This window comes from Labeo rohita, chromosome 3 (assembly GCF_022985175.1).
Source record: "Labeo rohita strain BAU-BD-2019 chromosome 3, IGBB_LRoh.1.0, whole genome shotgun sequence".
Lineage (NCBI taxonomy): Eukaryota > Metazoa > Chordata > Actinopteri > Cypriniformes > Cyprinidae > Labeo > Labeo rohita.
The window spans coordinates 8,568,597-8,590,768 of record NC_066871.1 but is presented as its reverse complement, the minus strand read 5'-3'; the positions used below and the strand labels follow the sequence as shown (position 1 = coordinate 8,590,768).

Below are 22,172 nucleotides of genomic sequence, written 5' to 3'. Positions count from 1 at the left end.
ACTTTCTCGCCTCCCCTGAGTCCACTGAGTTTTAACAGACCCCGTAAAGCATACAGTGGGTTTGGTGGGGGGTAGAGAATGAATGGGGAAAAGTCACGTTAGAGAAGGTAATGCATCTGTGACCAGTATTTACCGAGATTTGATGACTGATGATCTGAGAAATTCAAAAATAGTTAAAAGTTAGCTATGATAAAGAACAGCTGAACATAAGTTTACAAATAAAATATACAGTATTGTTTAAATTGATACTGCCTTGAGTTAATGTAACAATGTAAATGTAACAGTTTCAACTTAAAAACTTAAGTTTAGTAGCTGCCTTGTACTTTTAAGTTGATTTAACTTAAAAATTGAAGTCATTTTCAACTCATAAGTTAAATCAACTTAAAGTCATTTAAATGTATTTTACTGTATTGAGTTGAAATGACTTGTACTTTTAAGTTGATTTAACTTAATTTTAAGGCAGCTGCTGAACTTAAGTTTTTAAGTTGAAACATTCTTACAGTGTAACTTGATGAGTGTTACGGGGAGAACGAGACGAGAGGCGAGCGGATCCATGCGCAAGCTTTTATTGGATTGGCGGGACAAAGACATAGTCGTACAGGCAAGGTCGAGGCAGGAGCAGACAGGAATAATACAGGCAGTAGAAGAGAATGGTCCAATAAACGAGAGCTATAGTCCAAAAGGCAGGCGGCTAGACAGAAGAGAACGGGAAACCAGGCGGGAGATCCAAAAACCAGGAACTAGGAATACACTAAGAAATACTAACAAAACAACAATACAATAATACAACCAACCGTGAAGTGCACTGAGGAGGAGCGGGGTTTTTATAGGACGCCTGATTGGTCACGGGGACTGACGCAATCAGAGCGGTGGAGGATGGGAGATGCAGTCCGAGATGCATAGTGACAGTCAGAGTGTGTAAGTGATGCGAGAGTGACATCTGGTGGTTAGTGGACAATGGGACATAGACCAGATTTGTGACATAGCCCCCCAAGGAGCGGCTTCCAGACGCTCCAACAGAGTAACAGTTCAGGGGAGCGGTGGGGGGCGGGAGCGAGACAGGGCGAGGGCTGGAGGACCAGGTCCCTGCGGAGGACCCGGTGATTGAGGCAGGACCGGCAGCACAAAGGCCCTCCAGGACGGAGCCGGGGGCGGAGCATGAGGCACAGGCGTACTCCAGGGCGGAGCTGAAGGTAGAGCAGTCCTCCACGGCAGAACCGGAGGTGGAGCAGGACTCCTCCAGGGCGGAACTGGAGGCGGAGCAGGACTCCTCCAGGGCGGAACTGGAGGCGGAGCAAGACTCCTCCAGGGCGGAGCAGGACTCTCCAGGGCGGAACTGGAGGCGGAGCAGGACTCCTCCAGGGCGGAACTGGAGGCGGAGCAGCCCTCTGGGGCGAAACAGGAATCTGCGTCACGGTCTGGGACCTGGGGAAAGCAGGGACAGAGGAGGCAGACAGAATAGGGGGAGAAGGCGCAGCAGCCCTCCAGGGCGGAACAGGAGGCGGAGCAGCCCTCCGGGCGGAACAGGAGCCTGCGTCATGGTCTGGGACCTGGGGAGAACAGGGACAGAGGAGACAGACAGAAGAAAGGGAGAAGCAGAGAGTTTAGAGTTTAACGCCCCCTCCATAAGAGGTTCTACAGCTGACGCTGACACCTCTGGAGGCATTGGCGCAGCTTCTCCGACGGGGAAGGCCTCTGGGGCAGACTCGAGACCAGACGGGACCTCTGGAGCAGGCTTGAGATCAGACGGGAGCTCTGGAGCAGGCTTGAGATCAGACGGGAGCTCTGGAGCAGGCTTGAGATCAGACGGGAGCTCTGGAGCAGGCTTGAGATCAGACGGGAGCTCTGGAGCTGGCTTGTGACCAGGCGGGAGCTGGGACGGAGCAGGAAACCGCGTTATGGTCTGGGACCTGGGAAAAGCAGAGACAGAGAAGGCTGACAGAACAAGGGGAGAAGCAGAGAGGTTATTGGGGGATGCCGCCTCCATGGGAGGATCTACAGCCAAGGCTGACACCTCAGGAGGCATTGGCATGGCTTCTCCAAGTGAGGGGAGCTCTGGAGCCGACTTGTGACCAGACGGGGCCTCAGGGATTGACTTTGGAACAGACGTGACCTCAGGAGCTGACTTGTGAACAGGCGTGGCCTCAGGGGCACAGTGTGCAGCCCACACACACCAAATGGCAACCGCCATTAAAGGAAGAGCAGCATCGGGAGGTTGTGGTGGATCCAGTACGCTGGCTATCATGATAGGCCGTGATCTTGGGATGTCTGACGAGATGTGACTTGACTTAGGGTCATCGGACGGGGCGTGACCTGACTCTGGGCGGTCAGACGAGACGTGACCTGACTCTGGGCGGTCAGACGAGACGTGGCCTGACTCTGGGCGGTCAGACGAGACGTGGCCTGACTCTGGGCGGTCAGACGAGACGTGGCCTGACTCTGGGCGGTCAGACGAGACGTGGCCTGACTCTGGGCGGTCAGACGAGACGAGACTTGACTCTGGGCCGTCAGGAGGGACGAGACTGGATCCTGGGCCGTCAGGCGGGGACGAGACTGGACCCTGGGCCGTCAGGCGGGACGAGACTGGACCCTGGGCCGTCAGGCGGGGACGAGACTGGACCCTGGGCCGTCAGGCGGGACGAGACTGGACCCTGGGCCGTCAGGCGGGACGTGACTGGACCCTGGGCCGTCAGGCGGGACGTGACTGGACCCTGGGCCGTCAGGCGGGACGTGGCTGGACCCTGGGACAGCAGCAACAACTTTGTTTGGCTCATGAAGATCAGCTGTGGTCTGACTTGGTTCTTGGAGATTGGCTGTGACTTGACTCGATTCGTGAAGAACAGTAGTGAACTGCTTTGACTCATGGAGACCAGCGGTGACTTGACTTGGCTCATGGAGATCAGCAGTGACTTGATCTGACACGTGAAGACCAGCAGTGACTTGAACTGGCTTGAGAAGATCATTGACTTCACTTGACTCAGGAACCACGGCTGTTACCTTGCTTGACTCAGGAATGACCGCCTTGACATTGCTGGACTTGGAAGCCTGACTGGACTTGGAAGCCTGACTGGACTTGGAAGCCTGACTGGACTTGGAAGCCTGACTGGACTTGGAAGCCTGACTGGACTTGGAAGCCTGACTGGACTTGGAAGCTACAGCCATAGCCTGACTTGACTCTGGAGCAGCGGCTGAAGCTTGACTTGGCTCTGGAAAAACAGCAGCAGCTTGACTTGGCTCATGAGGACCTGCTGTAACCTGGCTTGGCTCCTGAAGAACAGGTGTGACTTGGCTTGACTCGTGGGGGACAGCTGTGGCTTGGCTTGACTCGTGAGGAACAGCTGTGACTTGGCTTGACTCGTGAGGAACAGCTGTGACTTGGCTTGACTCGTGAGGAACAGCTGTGACTTGGCTTGACTCGTGAGGAACAGCTGTGACTTGGCTTGACTCAGGGGTAGCCGCCGCGACATGGAGCGCCACTTTAGCTGCCCGTACTGTCATTAGGGGTGTGTCCAGCACGTGGGCCATCATGACCACAAGTGGCGTCCGGGCGCTGACCACAGGTTCTGGAATGGCAGCCATATTGTGGAGCGGCTTGGAGACGGCGGCCATCTTGTGCATTGGCTCTGGCGTGGCAGCCATCTTGTGCAGTGGCTCTGGCGTGGCAGCCATCTTGTGCAGTGGCTCTGGCGTGGCTGTAATTTGACTTGACACAGGAACTACAGTTCTGGCTTGATTTGAAACAGGAAAAACAGTTTTAGCCTGACTTGCCTTAGGAAGAGCAGCTCTGACTTGACTTGATGCAGAAAACACAGCCCCAGCTTGACTTGACACAGGAACAGCAGCAGTAAACTTGCTTGACTCAGGAAATACAGCTGCAACTGGACTGGACTCGGAAACGTGACTTGACTCAGGAAACACAGCTGCAGCTTGACTTGACTTGGAAACTCGACTTGACTCAGGAAATGCAGCTGTAACTCCATATAGCTCTGGTATGGCAGCTGTGACGTGACGGGGCTCTGTTTCCGCCGCCATCTTGTGAACGGGCTCCGCCGTCGCCGCCATTGTGTGAGCGCGCACCGGCGCTGCCGCCATCTTGTGAACGGGCACCGCAGTCGCCGCCATTTTGCGAACGGGCACTGCTGTCGCCGCCATAGCTTGAGCGCGCTCCTGCACGGCCGCCATTTCACGAGCGATCCAGGCGGCAAACGTGGTTTTGGCGTCGTGATCCGGCGTAACCACCAATCTGCGAGCGGGGTGCGGGGCTGCCGCGTCCGCGTTGTCGCGTTCCCCCTTCTCGACCCCCACAGTACACGGCGAGCCCACACACAATAACGCAAAGTTTAAAAAAGCAGCCAGAGATGAGCGCGGACCCTCGCGTCTCAGCCTCGTTTTTAAAGGATCGTTTATGCCATCACAAAATATTTCCATGATTGTACAGTCCGGGAGGGTGGAATAATTCGAGATGGCCAGAAACTCACGGATATGCTGTTCTAGAGTGCGTGGTCCTTGCTTGATCCGGAAAAGAATCCTGTCTGTGTCCATATCTGTCGATTGTCCGGGTGTGAAGCTGCTGGATCCTTGTGTGACGGTTGGTTCTGTTACGGGGAGAACGAGACGAGAGGCGAGCGGATCCATGCGCAAGCTTTTATTGGATTGGCGGGACAAAGACATAGTCGTACAGGCAAGGTCGAGGCAGGAGCAGACAGGAATAATACAGGCAGTAGAAGAGAATGGTCCAATAAACGAGAGCTATAGTCCAAAAGGCAGGCGGCTAGACAGAAGAGAACGGGAAACCAGGCGGGAGATCCAAAAACCAGGAACTAGGAATACACTAAGAAATACTAACAAAACAACAATACAATAATACAACCAACCGTGAAGTGCACTGAGGAGGAGCGGGGTTTTTATAGGACGCCTGATTGGTCACGGGGACTGACGCAATCAGAGCGGTGGAGGATGGGAGATGCAGTCCGAGATGCATAGTGACAGTCAGAGTGTGTAAGTGATGCGAGAGTGACATCTGGTGGTTAGTGGACAATGGGACATAGACCAGATTTGTGACAATGAGATTCATACTTGGCTTTAATAATGATTTCTGATAGTGTAAGTCAAAAACTTTAAGGACTTTGCCTTCTCATTTCAGAACACCACCGCACACCACTGAGATATTTTAACATAAATGACAGTTGTGAAACGATCTCTTAAAATTGGACACTAAACAATACAGATTTCCCTGCTGTACTCGGAGAACAGGACGTTTACAACGGGAGTGTTTGTTTATTTAGCAAGACAAATATTTGAACACTCCACAGAGTGTTTTGTAGAACTTGGTGACATTTATTTGCATCTCACTTGAATACGAGCACTTTACATCATCTTTAATAGCTCAAACCTGAACGGGTGTATTAAATACGCTCGATCATTCATCATCCGAGTCGTTGCATCTGGTCTGGAGCATTTAAGACAACCTGCCCTGGTGAGATCTTCGTCATTCTTTGAACTGTAATTAGACTAATGAGCTCTAGTGTCATGGATGTCTCAGCGGTTTAAACAGAGATGAAATGAGTCGCGACAGCGGCCATATGTCCTGTGCTAAGTAACTGTCATTGCTGGGTCTCCTGCTATTGATGCTGTCCACATGCATGCATGTGCTGGGCTGAGGAAAGTCAGGGCACAGAGTAGAGAGAGAGAGAGAAGATGAGGAGGAGGAGGAGGTAGAGGGGTGGCTAGTGAACAAGTGGCCACAAAGGAAGGAAGCTGTAGTGATATTCTTCTCTGGACCTTCTGCCTGACAGCAGCGAGTTGTCTTATAACAGTAGGTGGCGCAGACAGTGGATCTTGTCCCGGTTAAGGAATTACGAATCTGCGGCAACTGTACACTGACTGCATCACAAGCCCTCGTGAATAAAGTGAGTGACTTTTGAGTGATTTTCAATTCATGGATTTTATTAGTTAATAATAATTTTGAAAAAAGTAAATGAGTCTCATAATAGCGTAATTACTAAAGATTAACTTCATTTGTGGGACAAATCCAGTTGAAAAGACCACAGTGGTGTGTGTGTGTTTTAATGCCAGTGTGCTGGTGTTTCCACCAGGCTTCTTGATACTCATGTTTTGTCAATAGAGATTTACATTTATTATATTTCAGATATCTGACAGCCCAATACTAAATGTGAAAAACGTATAACAGTAATTTTGAAATGAACCTTTTAACCTTAGTCAAAGTAGTCAAACTAAAAACTTATTGTAATGTAATACCCTTGTATGTTTGTGTGTGTGAGTATATATATATATATATATATATATATATATATATATATATGTATTTACACAGTCAAACCAAAAATTATTGAGACACCAGATATGATCTTTTATATTTTTTTTACTAGTGGGTGCTGGACACTATATTTTATTTATGTAAGTGTGGATAGCAAAATAAAGTAAACCGTGATATTTTATATCTAAAAATTCTTAATACAGTGGACTACCAGTAAAATTGATAACGATTTGGGACCAAAATATTATTCAGACACTCTGACCGTGTTTTTTTCTTTAACTGCTAATGCGATGTTTTTACATCACAGACTGAACAAAACTAAGCATTGTTTGGTAATTGGCCGACAAAGTATTGATAGTTGTGTAAATATTATACTAATAGTATTGAATTGTACTGAATTTTTGTTTGATTTTAATCCATTACATACCTTTCTATCAAAGTTATATATTGATTTGTTCTGACACAGTTCTTTTCATATTTTATTAGCATTTTCTAAACTATAGTGAATAAACTCTGATAATATGAGAAATGTTGAAGGTGTCTGAATAAATTTTGGTTTGACTATATCTACTCACATACTTATTATGTGAGAAATATAAACTTAAAAAAATGTAAATGAAAATGAAAAATGTTGCCTTTAAAATATGTTGAAGTTGAGTAACTAAAATGTATAAAACCAAAACAAAAAAGGCTAAATATAAATAATAAAAATGAGAAAAGCACATAACCAAATTTCTAAATTTAAAGTAAAATGAAAACCATACTATAAAAATAAGTTCAAAAATAAAAATTCAAAATATTAATAAATTACTATTAACAACATAAATAATACTAAAATAACACTGCTGTGTGCTTAACTGTCATAGCTTATCATGTAAAAAGTCACTGTATTTGTTTTATATCTGGATTCTATCAGTAAAAAAAAGTAATTTAACATGGCTTGTTTTTGTTTCTTCTTATTATTTACATTTTTCATGAAATTTGGTAATGAAAATTATGCAATATCAACCTGATACATGAATGCTAAGTATGGCAATGAACAGGCAAATGAAACAGCTAGGGAAGCTTTTCATTTAGAAATAACAGAATGCAATATTCCAGTATCTGATGTAAAACCTATAAATCCAGTAGTAAATGAAAGAAATAATTACTGTTTTGAAAATAGATACGACCACGTTGTATGTACAAAATGCTGAATTGGACATTCAAGTCTTACTCATTCATATTTATTAAAAGGGGAAGAGAAAACAGTTTGTGACTTAACACAGAGTGTAAAACATATTTTAATAGAATGTCCAATTTGAAATGATATAGACAACCTTTTTACTCAGAAAATATATAAAAAAAAAAAAAAAAAAAAACATTTTTAAAAGCCTTCTCCAACAGAATAAATTTTGGAATTTGTGACCCTGGACCACAAAACCAGCCATGAGTAGCACGGGTGTATTTGTAGCAATAGCCAAAAATACATTGTATGAGTCAAAATTATCAATATTAAGTAAAGATCATGTTCCATGAAGATATTTTGTTAATTTCTTACTGTAAATATATCAAAACCTAATTTTTGATTAGTAATATGCATTGCTAACAACTTCATTTGGACAACTTTAAAGGTGACTTTCTCAATATTTTGATTTTTTTTTTTTTTTTTTTTTTCAGCCATAGATTTCATTTTTTAAAATAGCTGTATCTCGGCCAAATATTGTTGTATCCTAACAACCATAAAGCTTAATTATGCATTATGTATAAATCGAAATTTTAGAAAAAATAACCTTTATGATTGGTTTTGTGGTCCAGGGTCACCTTTTTATCATTGATTATCAGTACTATTGTTGTTACGTGTTTTTGTATAGTGAGTGGTTCTTAAGAAAATGTTATATTATTGTAAATGATGTATTGAAGTGATACTGTTAATGTTGCCATGAATATAGCCATGGTTGCTGATATGGCATTAAAAAATAAATAAATACATTGAATGTTAAGTATGTTTACTGAGATATTGAAATGGCTATGCAGTCTCTCAGAACCCAAACAGAATATGACAGTTAACTATCTTAACCAACAAGACTTTTTTTGGTCAACCAGCTGCATTAGAAAGACTATGCTGGGGTGTGTTTCCCAAAAGCAACTATGGTTGCAAGTTCCATCATTACCAACAGTTAAATGGAGTTAAATGGAACTTTCCACCATAGTTAGCTAACGATGCTTTTGGGAAACACACCCCTGGTCGACAAGCCTCACGTGTTTAGTTTTGTTGTAGAATAGCATGGCTATGCTGGCGCACCTGCTAGGCCAGCACCAAAGCACCATGAACCAGCATGAACCAGCCTGGAACATCATGCAAATTCATCCTAGTGTAAGATGGTCTTTTCAACAGGAGAAAAAAAAAATCACAGATGCACTGCAGAGATTTCAGATAGTCATTTCTGAAATGACTGTCTGAGATTTCAGATAGCACAGTCATTCTTCTGGGTGAGACATATCCTAATGTGTAGTCTCTCTCTCACTTTCCAAATGAGCCTTTCAATTCTCTGGGTGCTTGTGTGCTTGTCTTTTGTTGATGTGACTACTCCATCACTAATATACTGATAAATTGTTCATGTCATCTTGCATCTGTGAGTAAATGCGCAGATTCCCTTTTGGGAAAGAATTATATTGTCCTACAGGGCCTTTTGAAGGAGATGTAATTTTAGGCAATAACAAATGTTCCTTTATCTATTATGCAGTGATGAAGTCTGAATGGGTCTGCAGTTGAGACTGAATTACAGCTACAGGATCAGACTCAGACTCTCACAGTTCTGTTTGTTATGTATTCATGTATTTCTAAAATGAAATGTAATGAGCCTTACATAATCTTGTTAGTTTATATGGGCATTTAATATGCCAAACAAATATTGTGTGTATATATACAGAATAAAATTATTAACAGAACTTTAAAGTGACAACATTTTAATTGAGTGATAAATATTGCAAACTGTCAATCAAAGTGAAGACTGACTGTGCATGGGATTGTCAAAACCATTTACAGTGTCCAAATATCTAACCTTTATGCTCATAATAAGCCATCTGCAAAAGGCTGAAAATAAGTGGTCTAATTTTGGAAAGCTGGCTGCGGTTCTTAGACTTTTCTGCTGCATGCCGACCAGTTTCATTGGGAATTTAATCCGGGCTGATTCTTTTAAAGGTTAAAGTATTTCGAGTACAGACAGGTCACACAGACCTCATTAAAATCACTGGGTTTCTTTCTCGTTACAAAATTGATGTGGTCTTCGTTGTGATTAAAATTATGCACATTTAAATTTGGCTCTGGTGAATTATATTCGAGGAAGTCATAGTTCATCTATGTAGTAAGTGAAAAGTCAGATATGCCCTGATTGCTCACTGAAGGTCAGTCTTTTCTGCCATATCTAATTATCTTGCTTTTGTTTACCAAATTAATTTGGATTAATACATATCTTGTATATTCAAATATCTACATTATATATCTTTTCCAAATATATGGTAATTGTTGCATAATGAGTGTTTTAATTAGCATGGAAGCATTAGATTTAATTCATTACACATCATTATTCATGATATACATGATACTGTGGCATATTAAGCTAAAATTACTAATATAATGAGATTCTATTTTCCTTTGACATCCATTAACTCTGTGTCAGTGGAAAATCATTACAGTTCACTACTTTGGACAGTCTGTCTCTCCAAAATCACAACACATTAGTGTAGTGAAAATCAGCTATGAATGAAGTGTTATGTAGTGCAGTAAGTGTATGTTCCTGTGAGGAAAATCAAATATCGTATCCATCCCTATGAAGCAGTTGTACAGCCCATCTTTTTGCTCTTTAATAGTTGTGAGTTTAGCACATGGGTCTGACAGCTCAGGGTGCTTCAATGCATCTGTTTAAGACATTGCTTTGCATTTTAATAAGCTTGTAGACACTCAATCCTTAAGGTGAATTAATTAAAAACTGTTATGAGGGCTGCCATCAAGTGCAAAAGCAGATATTTAACCTTACATTAAAAAAGATGGTTCGCCCAAAAATGAAAATTCTGTCATTAACTACTCACGACACTACATGTCGTTTCAAATCTGTAAGATCTTTGTTCATCTTCAGAACACAAATTAAGACATTTTTGATGAAATCCAAGAGATTTCTGACCCTGCATAGACAGCACCACAACTGACACGTTCACGGCCCAGAAAGGTAGTAAGGACATTGTTAAATAGTCCATGTGACAGCTATCTCACGACCAGTTCATACATATTTTACAAGGTGGCTAATTCGTATAAATTTGTGTGACTTCGAATATGATTTTGTACAATCTGTCTAAACCCCAGTGACGGGTAGGTTTATGGGTGTGGTTAGGTGTAGGTCATTTGTACAAATTCATACGAATTGTGCAACTCGTAAAATATGTACAATTTTTCAAAAATCATATTTGTACGGGTGAGGTCATATGAATTCGTACAAATAAGCCACCTCATAAAATATGTATGAACTGCCGTGAGATCAGGCTGGCCATTCACGAGAGTACCATGACACAAGTCGTTATTTTATTTTATTATTATTATTTTTTTTTTTTGTGCACGAAAAGTATTCTTGTAGCTTCATAGACTATTTCAATAATTTCCTTACAATGTTTCTAGGCCTTGAATGTGGTAGTTGCATTGCTGTCTATGCAGGGTCAGAAAACTGTCAGATTTCATCCAAAATATCTTAATTTGAGTTCTGAAGATGAACTTCATTTCTGGGTGAACTAAATCTAATCTAAATAATAATGTCATTAAAACAAGTAATGCCAAAAAATGTTTTGATTCTCTGATATTTTTTTCCTCATTTCTTTCTCTCTTTATCAGGTGTCACAGTGGTGGTGTCATTGCTGGACTAAAAAAATCATGCTCATGGACTGGAGGAGACCAGACCGCACTGGATTGAACACGTGTGAAGAGCAAAGTGTCCAAAAGAAAAAAAGGAACCACAATCCCTAAGGAGAGACTCTTGGTGTTGGTGCTATGGATCACACAAGCCCAGGCAGCTGAGAAGACTGCCCTGAAAATGGAGGTCTTCTACCCTGGCTGCATCTCCAGAGACAAATCTGTCTGGGTGGAATCTATCAAACCTTGAGCGCCCGCTTGTAAACAACCGGTTGCCGTCAGAATGCGAATGGAGGCTTACTGAAGGATGCTCTCTATAAGGCGAACTGGGCACTGACACAAATGAAGTATGTAGCACCATTCACAGCACCTAAAACAGAGACTTGGCCAGTATGGAGGAGCAGACTACCACTGTGATTCAGATTTACGTCAATGGCACTGAGCAGTTCAATGCTTCGTATGACTTCAACCTAACCGATGTGAAAGAAAGCATAGACACCTATGAGTTTTACATCATCGGCCTGTTTCTCTCCTGCCTCTACACTATATTCCTGTTCCCCATTGGCTTCATTGGGAACATCCTCATTTTGGTGGTCAACCTCAACCACAGGGACAAGATGACCATCCCTGATCTGTACTTCGTCAACCTGGCCGTGGCGGACCTTATTCTGGTGGCGGACTCGCTCATCGAGGTCTTCAACCTCAACGAGAAGTACTACGACTACGCCGTCCTTTGTACCTTCATGTCGCTTTTCCTCCAGGTGAACATGTACAGCAGCATCTTCTTCCTTACATGGATGAGTTTTGACCGATACATCGCTCTGGCTAACTCTATGAGCAGCAGTCCGCTGCGAACCATGCAGCATGCCAAACTGAGCTGCAGCCTCATCTGGATGGCCTCAATCCTGGCGACTCTGCTTCCTTTCACCATTGTGCAGACACAACATACCGGTGAGGTACACTTCTGCTTCGCCAACGTTTTTGAGATCCAGTGGCTCGAGGTGACGATTGGATTTCTGGTGCCCTTCTCCATCATCGGCCTGTGCTACTCCCTGATCGTCCGCATCCTAATGCGTGCCCAGAAGCACAGGGGACTATGGCCACGCCGGCAGAAGGCCCTGCGCATGATCGTGGTAGTAGTGCTGGTTTTCTTTATTTGCTGGCTGCCGGAGAATGTTTTCATTAGCATCCAGCTGCTCCAAGGCACGGCCGACCCGTCGAAACGCAGTGACACCACGCTGTGGCACGACTACCCTTTGACCGGACACATCGTCAACCTGGCTGCATTCTCCAACAGCTGCCTAAACCCGATCATTTACAGCTTCCTCGGGGAGACTTTCAGGGACAAGCTGCGCCTCTTCATCAAGCGGAAGGCCAGTTGGTCTGTGGTCTACCGCTTCTGTAATCACACCCTGGATTTGCACATCCCTGTCAGGAGCGAATCCGAAGTGTAGCACAGGTGTGGCAACCTACAGTTCCTGAGGTTGTCATTTGCCTTGTCCCGCTTTCCAGAACTTGGTCATGAATTGACAGAGAGATCCTTGGGTTAGGTTGACGTCATGAACACTGCCTAATTCATAAAGTCGGCTGAGCAAAACAAGGATTATTCAGGGTGAATCACCTGCTGATGAAGTGGATTATAAAACACGGATGCAGAGCTTGGCCTATGACTACCTTTTACAGATAATTCAAATAATAGGATAGCATGTCACAATGAAGACTTTTATAGGATGATATCCTCCGTGTCCATTTTCAAGGGATAGTTCACCCAAAAATGAAAATTACCCCATGATTTACTCTCCCTCAAGCTATCCTAGGTGTATATGACTTTCAGACAAATACAGGTGAGTGGGTGGTATTATTCAATAGTCCATTAGAAGGCCAAAAAACTGCGTTCATCCATCATAAAAAGCAGTCCACACAACTCTGGAGGGTTAATAAAGGCCTCTTGAAGCAAATCGATGCATTTTTGTAAGAAAAAAATCAATATTTAAACCATAATCTGTAGCTTCTGCTAACTGTTGACAATTTCTTCACATAGAGAGTGGTGTTCAAGCGGAAAACATGGTGAAAACTGACGAACGCGAAAGCGCAAAGAAGAGAGCAAAACAAAACACTGGTCACGAATTAGAAGTGCAAAACGAGGATTTGTAAAGAAAAATGTCAGAGGATTTCGATGTAAGCCAGGAGGTGACTGGTTTTCCTTTGCTAAAAAAAAAGAAACTTTGCTTTCCTTTGCTTCTGTAAACAAAGCTTGGTTCTTGTGAGACTACCATATTCTCACTGGATCTTATGCTATGCCTACGTCCTACGTCATCCGCTGGAAGGCCTTTGTTAACACCCCCAGAGCAGAGTGGGAAACTTTTTATGATGGATGGACATACTATATTGGATATTAAAATCTCAACAGCCATTACAAAGCTTGTAAGAGCCAGGACATTTTTCAGTATAACTCCGATTGTATTCACCTGAAACAGGTGGCGAACATGGGTCCTGGAGAGTTTTGCTTCAGCCCTAATCAAACACACCTGAACAAGCTAATCAAGTTCTAAAGGGTCATTAGGAAGCTACAGGCAGGTGAGTTTTTATTAGGGTTGGATCTAAACTCTGCAGAGCTGCAGTTTTCCAGGACCAGAGTTCGCCACCCCTGGTTTGAAAGAAAAGCGTCATACACACCTAGGATGGTTTGAGGGTGAGTAAAGCATGAGGTAATTTTCATTTTTGGGTGAACTATCCCTTTAAGGGCACAAACTAAGTCATCAAAGCACCTGCGACCCATTTCCAATCTGAGTCATTGTTATATACTCTCCTGTTCATTTATTAATGTTATTGAAACTGATACAATCAACGACTTAGTCTGTTCTGTTTTAAGGCTGAATAAATGTATATTTTATAGGATATTTAATGGTGGACATCTTTACTGGGGGGGTGCTACAAATGTGAAGATCTTGCAACAATTTCAAGAGTATAAGATTTACTCCCGGCCACTTTTTGGGATTCCATAAACAGGGGTAAACAGTACTAATGTCAGAGAAAACAAAGTTCATGTGTTATCTCTCTAGGTTTACTCAAAAACATCATTAGGGAAACATTAAAGTAAGTTCAGGTCAGTGCTAACATATTTGGTGGAGAAGTGCTCATTTGGAGAAGTGTTAGCGACACTAAACCCACGTGTTGGCTCCTGTTTCCCTGAAGTTAGAGTCAGTGGACAGGTGGTGTGCAGACAGCATAGCAAGATATAAACACATTATTCAAGACTTCAGAAGTGCCGCATCCAGCACCGCTGTTTACTTGAGCCAGATTTATTCAATGCATTCCCATTCCTCTCACTTTCTCATGAGTGCACTCCATCCGCAATAACAAAACGTTTGTGGTTTGCAGTGCAATTGCTTTGAACTGTAGGAAGTAATTCCAAAAAAGTCTAATTCGTTTAGAATCAAAGTGTTCACTGTCAAGACTGTATGGATATTAATATGGATAAGACTTGAAATTATTGTTTCACTCTCCAAAATGTGTCGGTATAATTTAAGTATCATTTGAACGTACTCTATTTTGATATTACAAATGATTATGAAATGATAACAAGAGCGTTTTGATAACAGGAAGCTGATATTCTCCCCTAGAGAGAGCCCCCTCATGCCCAGGGCTAAAACAATATATGACTCGAATTCTTCATAAACACTGTGGCAGTCTGAGGGCTTTTTCCCAAGTAAAACAGAAGAAAGATAAACAAATAAAAAGAAAATGAGGAATTCAAAAAAAATAATCTCAAAGTTGGTCTCTTGGGATTTTTCTCATTGAGCCGTACTTCATACAAAATTATCAATATAACGATTTGGGTTAAGCATGATGTAATGATTTTGAGCCTGAAAAAGTAGAATGAAAGAATAAATAGCCCTATTTTCTCAATTAAATGTTTGTCGATTTTGTAATGAGACTACTAGGTTTTCAATGTCAGTTTGAAGAAAGCTGTCTGCTACACTAGAATGTAAATAGAAAGGTGTGGAGATGTGATGCAAAATTAATTTATTCCCTTCTTGGATGGAAAATAAGCCTGCAGTACAGTATAATAAAATATTGGTTTGGTTTACTTTACAGGTAAATTACTTATCGTTTATTATCTGTGGCAAATGGCACAGGAAATTGGCCTACACAATCAGATAATCCAGTCTTATTCAGATTTAATATAGGGCACATTTTATTGCCTATCATATTATGAAAAAGTAGACATCTTTAATAATTCAACACATTTTAGCCAATAAATATGTATTTTGGATGTGTTCCTGTTGGCCATGAATGAGTGTCCAGTCTGAAGTCAAACTGCTGCAAGTTTTTTTTTTTATTACTGTATTACAGCAATGATAATGTAATGAGAATCATGAGTCTAGTGTGAATTATAAAACACTAAAATGTAATAAGTCTGGACTCATTATGGTAATAAATTTGTGTGGAAAAACTGTCATGAAAATTACGTCATAATCCAAGTCTTAATTAAAGGGTCATTTCACCCAAAAATGAAAATTACTCACCCTCAAGCCTCTAGATATATATGACTTTTTTTTCGTTCAGACGGATACATTTGGAGTTATATAAAAAAATGTCTTGGCTCTTTCAAGCTCATAAGTCGGTGAAGTGGTGTTAATATTCAATAGTCCAATAGAAGGCCAATAAAATGCATCATAAATCACTAAAAAAAGTACTTCACTATGTCATCCACCCGAACATCACTCTTTCTAGTGAAGGTGCATACGACAATTAGCGGAAACTAGAGATTACAGTTTATTAGTTTTATATATGGATATTTTTCTTACACAAATGCATCAATACGCTTCAGAGAACCTTTATTAACCCCCCGGGGCCATGTGGAGCACTTTTTATGATGGATGGATACACTTTATTGGACTTCAACATCTCAACATCCATTCTTTGCCACCATGACATTTTTTTTTTTAAATATAATTTCGATTGTATTTGTCTGAAAGAAGAAAGTCATATACATCTAGGATGGCTTGAGGGTGAGTAAATCATGGAGTAATTTACATTTCTGAGCAAACTAGCCCTTTAATTATATTTATAATTTATTCATTTTGATTTTGAAGTGAAATTTGACCATCTTTGCCCTGGTTCTGGTCATAAACTATTTTTGTTCATAGAAATAAAACTTAAATAAAAATTTATTTAAATATTAGATTAATTTTAACTTTTAAAAAAACGTATAAGTTTAAGTAGTAAAATGACTAAAACGAAAAATTAAAAATGTAAAAATTGAAATTAAAACATTAAAAAATGGCAAAAGCACTTAGAAATGAATTAAAATAAAGTAAAATAAGAAATCTCAAAATTAAAATGAATTACAAATTTTAAAAACAAATATTAAATACTAAAATGGTATAAAATAATACTAAAATAACACTGCTCTAGAGAGACACAATGTCATGACAACACTGAGATCAACCCCATTTGTTGGTTTTTCATATACAGTTGATAAAATGCATTTTGTAGCAAGCATCAGCTATAATAATTCAACTATTGTTGATAACAGTATGTCAGTATGGAGTGCTGGGTGTTGATAGAGTTGCAGTGCAAGAACATGAAGTTCTGGTATAGTCTGCAAGAAAAAAATATATAAAAATAAGACACAGCCTGGCAAAACCAAGAAATGTTTTTCCAGCTGTAACAGCCCAGCCTGGGAAAAATATGTGAGCATTGTTTGAATAACTTCTAATGAATTTGTATAAACTTGATCAGGAAAATTAACAGATTTACTCTGTATGTAAAAACCAATCCACACATAAAAAGAGAAACAAAAGTGTGACTTGGGAAACTTGTGTCTCAGACAGACCTATAGGGCATGGGTGAGGCTGTGTACCTCTAACAGAGATTTAAGAATCCATGATGAGAATAGCCTTAGGATGCGAGCATCACAAAGATACATACAAGTGAAATGACAGATAACATCGCTAAAATCCGGACCCCCACAGTCAATCCCCTGGGAAAGAATCAGTGAGACATGTTAATTTCGTATCAATATAAATACAAATAAATAGACACGGGACGACTCTGAGAAAGACACAGAGCAAGAGGTGAGGGAGAAAGGGTGAGACAGAGACTGTGAGAAGAGTGTGTGTCCGCAGCTGGGACCGGAGCAGGGCTCAGGGTTGAAGGGTCTGACGTCATTGCGTATATAGCAGATATCTTTGTCCCATTTCTCTGAGAGATTTCTTTTTTGATGCGGTTTAATGAATCTGTTTATCGGATCTCATGCTGTCTTATGGTTTCCAGTGTTTACATGCTTCCTGTCTGTATTCACACACACAAACAATACAAACCTCAAATATGCTTAATAATAAATTTGAGCACATAACAAGAGTTCTTCATATTTGATTCTGTCCAAATAATTAATACTTTACAAATTGGTTTGAAGAAGAACGATAAGCAGAAAGGTTATAAAACAACAAGACTTGCAGCATCCAACACCAAAGGGTGTCTGCCTTTTGTCAAAGGTAATTAAAGTAGTGAGAATTAATGCATATGCTTAGGGAATATGAGTTTGAATAAAAGATCTGATCCACAATTACATTTACATATTAAAATCTCCTTTAGGAAAAAAAGAAAGAACAGAGGCAACTTAGGTAACATCAAGAGGGTCAAAGAGAGCATTGCACAAGAGTGTTTCAGTTGAAGAGTGTTTAAAGGCTCAAAATAAATACACTGACATGACATGGCATACTAAACCAGAACATTTAGATATTAAAAATAATAAAAGTGCAAACTCACCACTGAGCACATGATGGCGCCAAAAATGTGTACGTCCATGAAGATATAGCCTACAAGCTAAATAAGACGTCGATGGCGGTTGACATTAATAATGAGAAATGTTTACAGAGTTTGCAGAGTAATATATGGACCAATACAAATAACGACACAATTATGTTTTGGATGAGTTATGGAGTAAAATATTGTCGAGTAACATCCTAACAGCTTCCTTAAATGTTGGCTAATCTGTGTAGTCAGTCAGTTCAGAATAAAACTACTCAATACTGCATATTATTACTTACAATGAAACTAGCATGCTACATCGTTGTCACGACCTCATTGCAGGTTCAATTTGGCGGGAAGCGTCGAGTTACCGTGTTTTTGCCGTATAATCTCATTTTTATATAAATAAACTTGCTAGTGCTGTCAAATAAGGTGTTTTCTGCGTATGATGCATAAATAGTAAGAGTAATATGGTCCAAAAGAGAAAAACGTGACCCTGGACCACAAAAAAAGTCAAAAGGGTATTTTTATTTTTTATTGAAATCATCTCAAAGTTGAATAAATACGTTTTCCCATTATGTATGGTAAAGTATATGGTTAGTATAATACTATTTGAAAATCTGTGATCTGAGGGTGCAAAAAAGTAAAATATTGCGAAAATCGCCTTTAAAGTTGTCCAAATTAAGCCCTTAGCAATGCATATAACTAATCAGTAATTAAATTTTGATATATTGTAAAAAAAAAAAAAAGTACAAAATATCTTCGTGGAACATCATCTTTACTTAATATCCTAATGATTTTTGGTGTAAAAGAAAAACCGATCATTTTGACCCATACAATGTTGTTGGCTATTGCTACAAATAAACCTTTGGTACTTACAACTGCTTTTGTGGTCCAGGGTCACACATTACAACTAGATGTAATTTGATGACAGCATGTGTTCAACAGCGGAAATCGCGCCAAAATTACAAGATTCTGCCCTCTCGTGGCGAAAAGACGACACATGCTACAAATCAGGCAGCTTCCAGGAGTCTTAGTGAAAAAAAGAAAACGTACAAAACACTAGTGAAATTAATAAAAAAAGCATTGATCAACCTTAGTGAAATTCACTCATGCACTCTAATGAAAAATCTTAACTTCACAATTTAACATTCAACTGTAAGGAACATAGGTTTTTCAGTAATGCATACAAATAAATTTCACTACAGTTGACCTTTTTTTTTCCCAGACTAATGTTTGTAAGAGGTTTTTCAGTAGAGTGCATGAGTGAATTTCACTAAGGTTGATCAATGTTTTTTTTATTTCACAAGTGTTTATTATAGGCTTTTCTATAATTATGGCCTATATGGTCCCTCATAGAACAATAACAATCATGTTGGTCATAGACTTCCGTAGCTGTAATTTTATCATCATGTAGGTCTACAATTAAAACTTTAAGCCAAAGCTCATTTAAGTGACAGACAGAATCAGCACACCATTTTGAGGTAGAGTAATTTTTATTTACAACCCAATGACCAATGAAAAAGATAAGTGATAAATACTTTAAAGCATGCAACTAAAGCCGCTTTACAATGAGCTCTACAATGGTTAATCTAGACACACTCACTTTAAAAACCTGAGTCTGTAAGGAATGCTTTACAAAATGACTCCAATGTACAAATCCATTGCTTTTACTTCGAGTGTTTCTCATTAAAAGTTAAAATAAAAAAAAAGGAAGAAAAAAAATAAAATAAAGTAAAATAAAAAATTAGGCTCTCTCTCCTCTGATTCGCCTCGCAAGCTGGATATCCTTGGGCATGATTGTGACTCTCTTGGCGTGAATGGCGCACAAGTTAGTGTCCTCAAACAGACCGACAAGGTAGGCCTCACTTGCTTCCTGTTAAAAAAAGACAAATGAAGTGTTAAATGTTAAAGTTTGCAGAAACATTGTAAATCACATTTCAATAGTCACGGAATAACTTTAAATATAATACGTCACAAACCTGAAGAGCACCAATGGCTGCACTCTGGAACCTCAGATCAGTTTTGAAGTCTTGTGCAATCTCCCTAACCAGACGCTGAAATGGCAACTTGCGGATGAGCAACTCCGTTGACTTCTGATAACGACGAATCTCTCTCAGAGCAACAGTTCCAGGCCTAAAGCGGAAGGAAATGTGAAAAAAAAAGTGATTTACCAGTCACTGCCAACTTTATCATGTATGTGCATCTCAATACAGCAGCATCTCAGACGCACCTGTATCTGTGGGGCTTCTTGACGCCACCAGTAGAGGGCGCGCTCTTCCTAGCGGCTTTAGTCGCCAGCTGTTTTCTTGGCGCCTTTCCTCCAGTTGATTTACGCGCGGTCTGCTTGGTACGAGCCATTGTTTCTCAGTATCTAGTTTAAAAAAAAAAGAACACTTAAATACGGAATCTTCCCAGTTTAAAAATTAAACTCAAACGGTGACTTAAAATGGCGGTATCATCCGGGTCTTGCGGTTTGCCTTTACCACTTCCGCTCAAGAGCCGCAGATATTTAAAGGCAATAAAATGTCACGTTATAAAGATGTACAACGTTAAGCGTCTACAATATAACGTATGCCAAATAACACAGTTAAATTCCATACACAACTGGTCTTGAGTAACCAAACGAGCACCACACACGGATATTTACATCAGAAGAGCGGTTATTATTCTGTGACACCCGCTCCAGCATCAGCCTCCATCTGCAGCAGAAACGGTTCCCCCGCTTAAATGCTGCAGATTTAATATCAACGCACAACGAAACTCCCTTTTAACCAGAAATATAGCAATTGCATAACTTACAAACGGCGGGAAAGTGTGCAGAGGCATAAGGGACAGTTATTTGAATGCAGCAGCCTGAGTAACCGGCAACTCGACCTCTTCAAGTACAAGCTGAACAAACCATTGTCCAAAATGGCGGGCAAAAACGTACATTGACAAACCAGCAGAGAATTATCAGATGCTACATATTGTTAAAAATCCCGCCTAAAAAAAACTACACATCTAACGTGTCTAAAAACACAACGTGACGTTTGAGTAAACTCTATTCAAGACCAAACGTGTTTGAAACATTAATCCAAGCTAAAATATTAGCCAGAAAATGATTCATCACTAAGCAGGAGCAAACGAAAATCTGATCAACTCTCTATATTTAGAATTGTTTTGTTACAGGTTAGCCCTGATCTAACTACTATGATTACTAATGCCGAAATATCTACCAAAGAACTTAAAATTGACTTACACAAACCTCGTTGAACCACTATCGCTCCGACGTAGTATCTCCTATTTGAAAATATGAGGGTTGGGCTTCTATTTATATATTTCTGTGGATTGTCGCTTGGACACGCCCACATGTTACGTTTTCGTATCTCATTGGTTTAACACAACACAACATCCCCCTCTACGTCGTTTCGCTTTATTTACCTTTTATAATAGAATACACTCTATTTTTGGAGATTTCTTTTGTCCTGGAGCTGATGATGTAATAAAATGTTGTTTTAAAATGTAAAAGTTGATTAGATTTAAAAAAAAAAAAAAAGTCTTCAATTACACATTAAATGATTTAGGTTGTTTCCACATACGTAAAGATGATTTGCAATCGATTAAACGGGTGCTGGAAGAATATATACTTGAAGTAGACTACTTTAGATGTTGGATTCAGTTTCACTTAATTTGCTTGCGTATCTTTCCCCAACAGAATTTATACTTATAGTAGACTGCTTTAGATTTTGTTATCAATCTCACATTTAGGAACTTGGTTATGTTTCTTTCTTTCTAAACAACAGTGAAATTGTCTTAAATCTGAAAACACTACTAAGTATCAGCACTGCGCCTACTAAATAATATTGTTTTGTGTTTATATTACGTTTTATTGCATTTCTGTGAAGAATGCACTCTAATTTTGGATTTTTTTTTTTTTTTTTTTTTTTTTGTTCTACAACTAAAAATGTAATTATAAGTGTTGTTTTAAATTTAAAAGATGAATAGATTTAAAAAAAATCAATTTAGGGATTTGTTTGTTTTTTCCATATAACTTAAAATACATAAAGATGATTTGCAATAGGTAAAACGGGTGCTGGAAAAATATATATATATACTTTAAGTATATGTAATTTTCTTGCGTATTTCCCCCCCACAAAATTTATATTTGAAGAAGGCTGCTTTAGATTTGGTCTTTAATATCACATTAGGGAAAATATATAAAAATATTATCATTTAAAATATATAAATGCCTATACTAAATAAGTATTGTTTTGT

The 22,172-nt window shown here is 40.1% G+C and overlaps 2 protein-coding genes across 3 annotated transcripts; one reads left to right on the top strand and one right to left on the bottom strand.

The window, feature by feature from the left end:
- The first annotated feature begins 5,748 nt into the window (after nucleotides 1-5,748).
- On the top strand, nucleotides 5,749-14,056 carry gper1 (G protein-coupled estrogen receptor 1). The gene is made up of 2 exons (XM_051106687.1): nucleotides 5,749-5,909; nucleotides 11,139-14,056. Exon 2 carries the CDS (start codon nucleotides 11,549-11,551, stop codon nucleotides 12,608-12,610), a length of 1,062 nt encoding a protein of 353 aa, XP_050962644.1. The 5' UTR covers nucleotides 5,749-5,909; nucleotides 11,139-11,548; the 3' UTR covers nucleotides 12,611-14,056.
- A 5,336-nt stretch (nucleotides 14,057-19,392) lies between these two features.
- h3f3a (H3 histone, family 3A) lies at nucleotides 19,393-21,279 on the bottom strand. 2 transcript variants are annotated; one of them, XM_051099003.1, is made up of 4 exons: nucleotides 21,157-21,279; nucleotides 20,149-20,289; nucleotides 19,898-20,051; nucleotides 19,393-19,791 (listed from the first exon to the last, which is right to left on the bottom strand). In XM_051099003.1, the coding sequence occupies exons 2-4, from the start codon at nucleotides 20,274-20,276 to the stop codon at nucleotides 19,663-19,665; spliced, it is 411 nt and encodes a 136-aa protein (XP_050954960.1). In that variant the 5' UTR covers nucleotides 20,277-20,289; nucleotides 21,157-21,279; the 3' UTR covers nucleotides 19,393-19,662. The 2 variants fall into 2 exon arrangements, with proteins under 2 accessions (XP_050954960.1, XP_050954969.1); XM_051099012.1 differs by having other exon boundaries at nucleotides 21,163-21,181.
- Nucleotides 21,280-22,172: the final 893 nt, after the last annotated feature.

Coding starts and splice junctions, on each gene's coding strand:
- gper1 (XM_051106687.1), top strand. CDS start 11,549: ATGGAGGAGCAGACTACCACTGTGATTCAGATTTACGTCAATGGCACT.
- h3f3a (XM_051099003.1), bottom strand. CDS start 20,276: ATGGCTCGTACCAAGCAGACCGCGCGTAAATCAACTGGAGGAAAGGCG. Junction 20,052..20,148: donor AAGAAGCCCCACAGATACAG/GTGCGTCTGAGA, acceptor CTTCCGCTTTAG/GCCTGGAACTGTTGCTCTGA. Junction 19,792..19,897: donor CAGCCATTGGTGCTCTTCAG/GTTTGTGACGTA, acceptor TTTTTTTAACAG/GAAGCAAGTGAGGCCTACCT.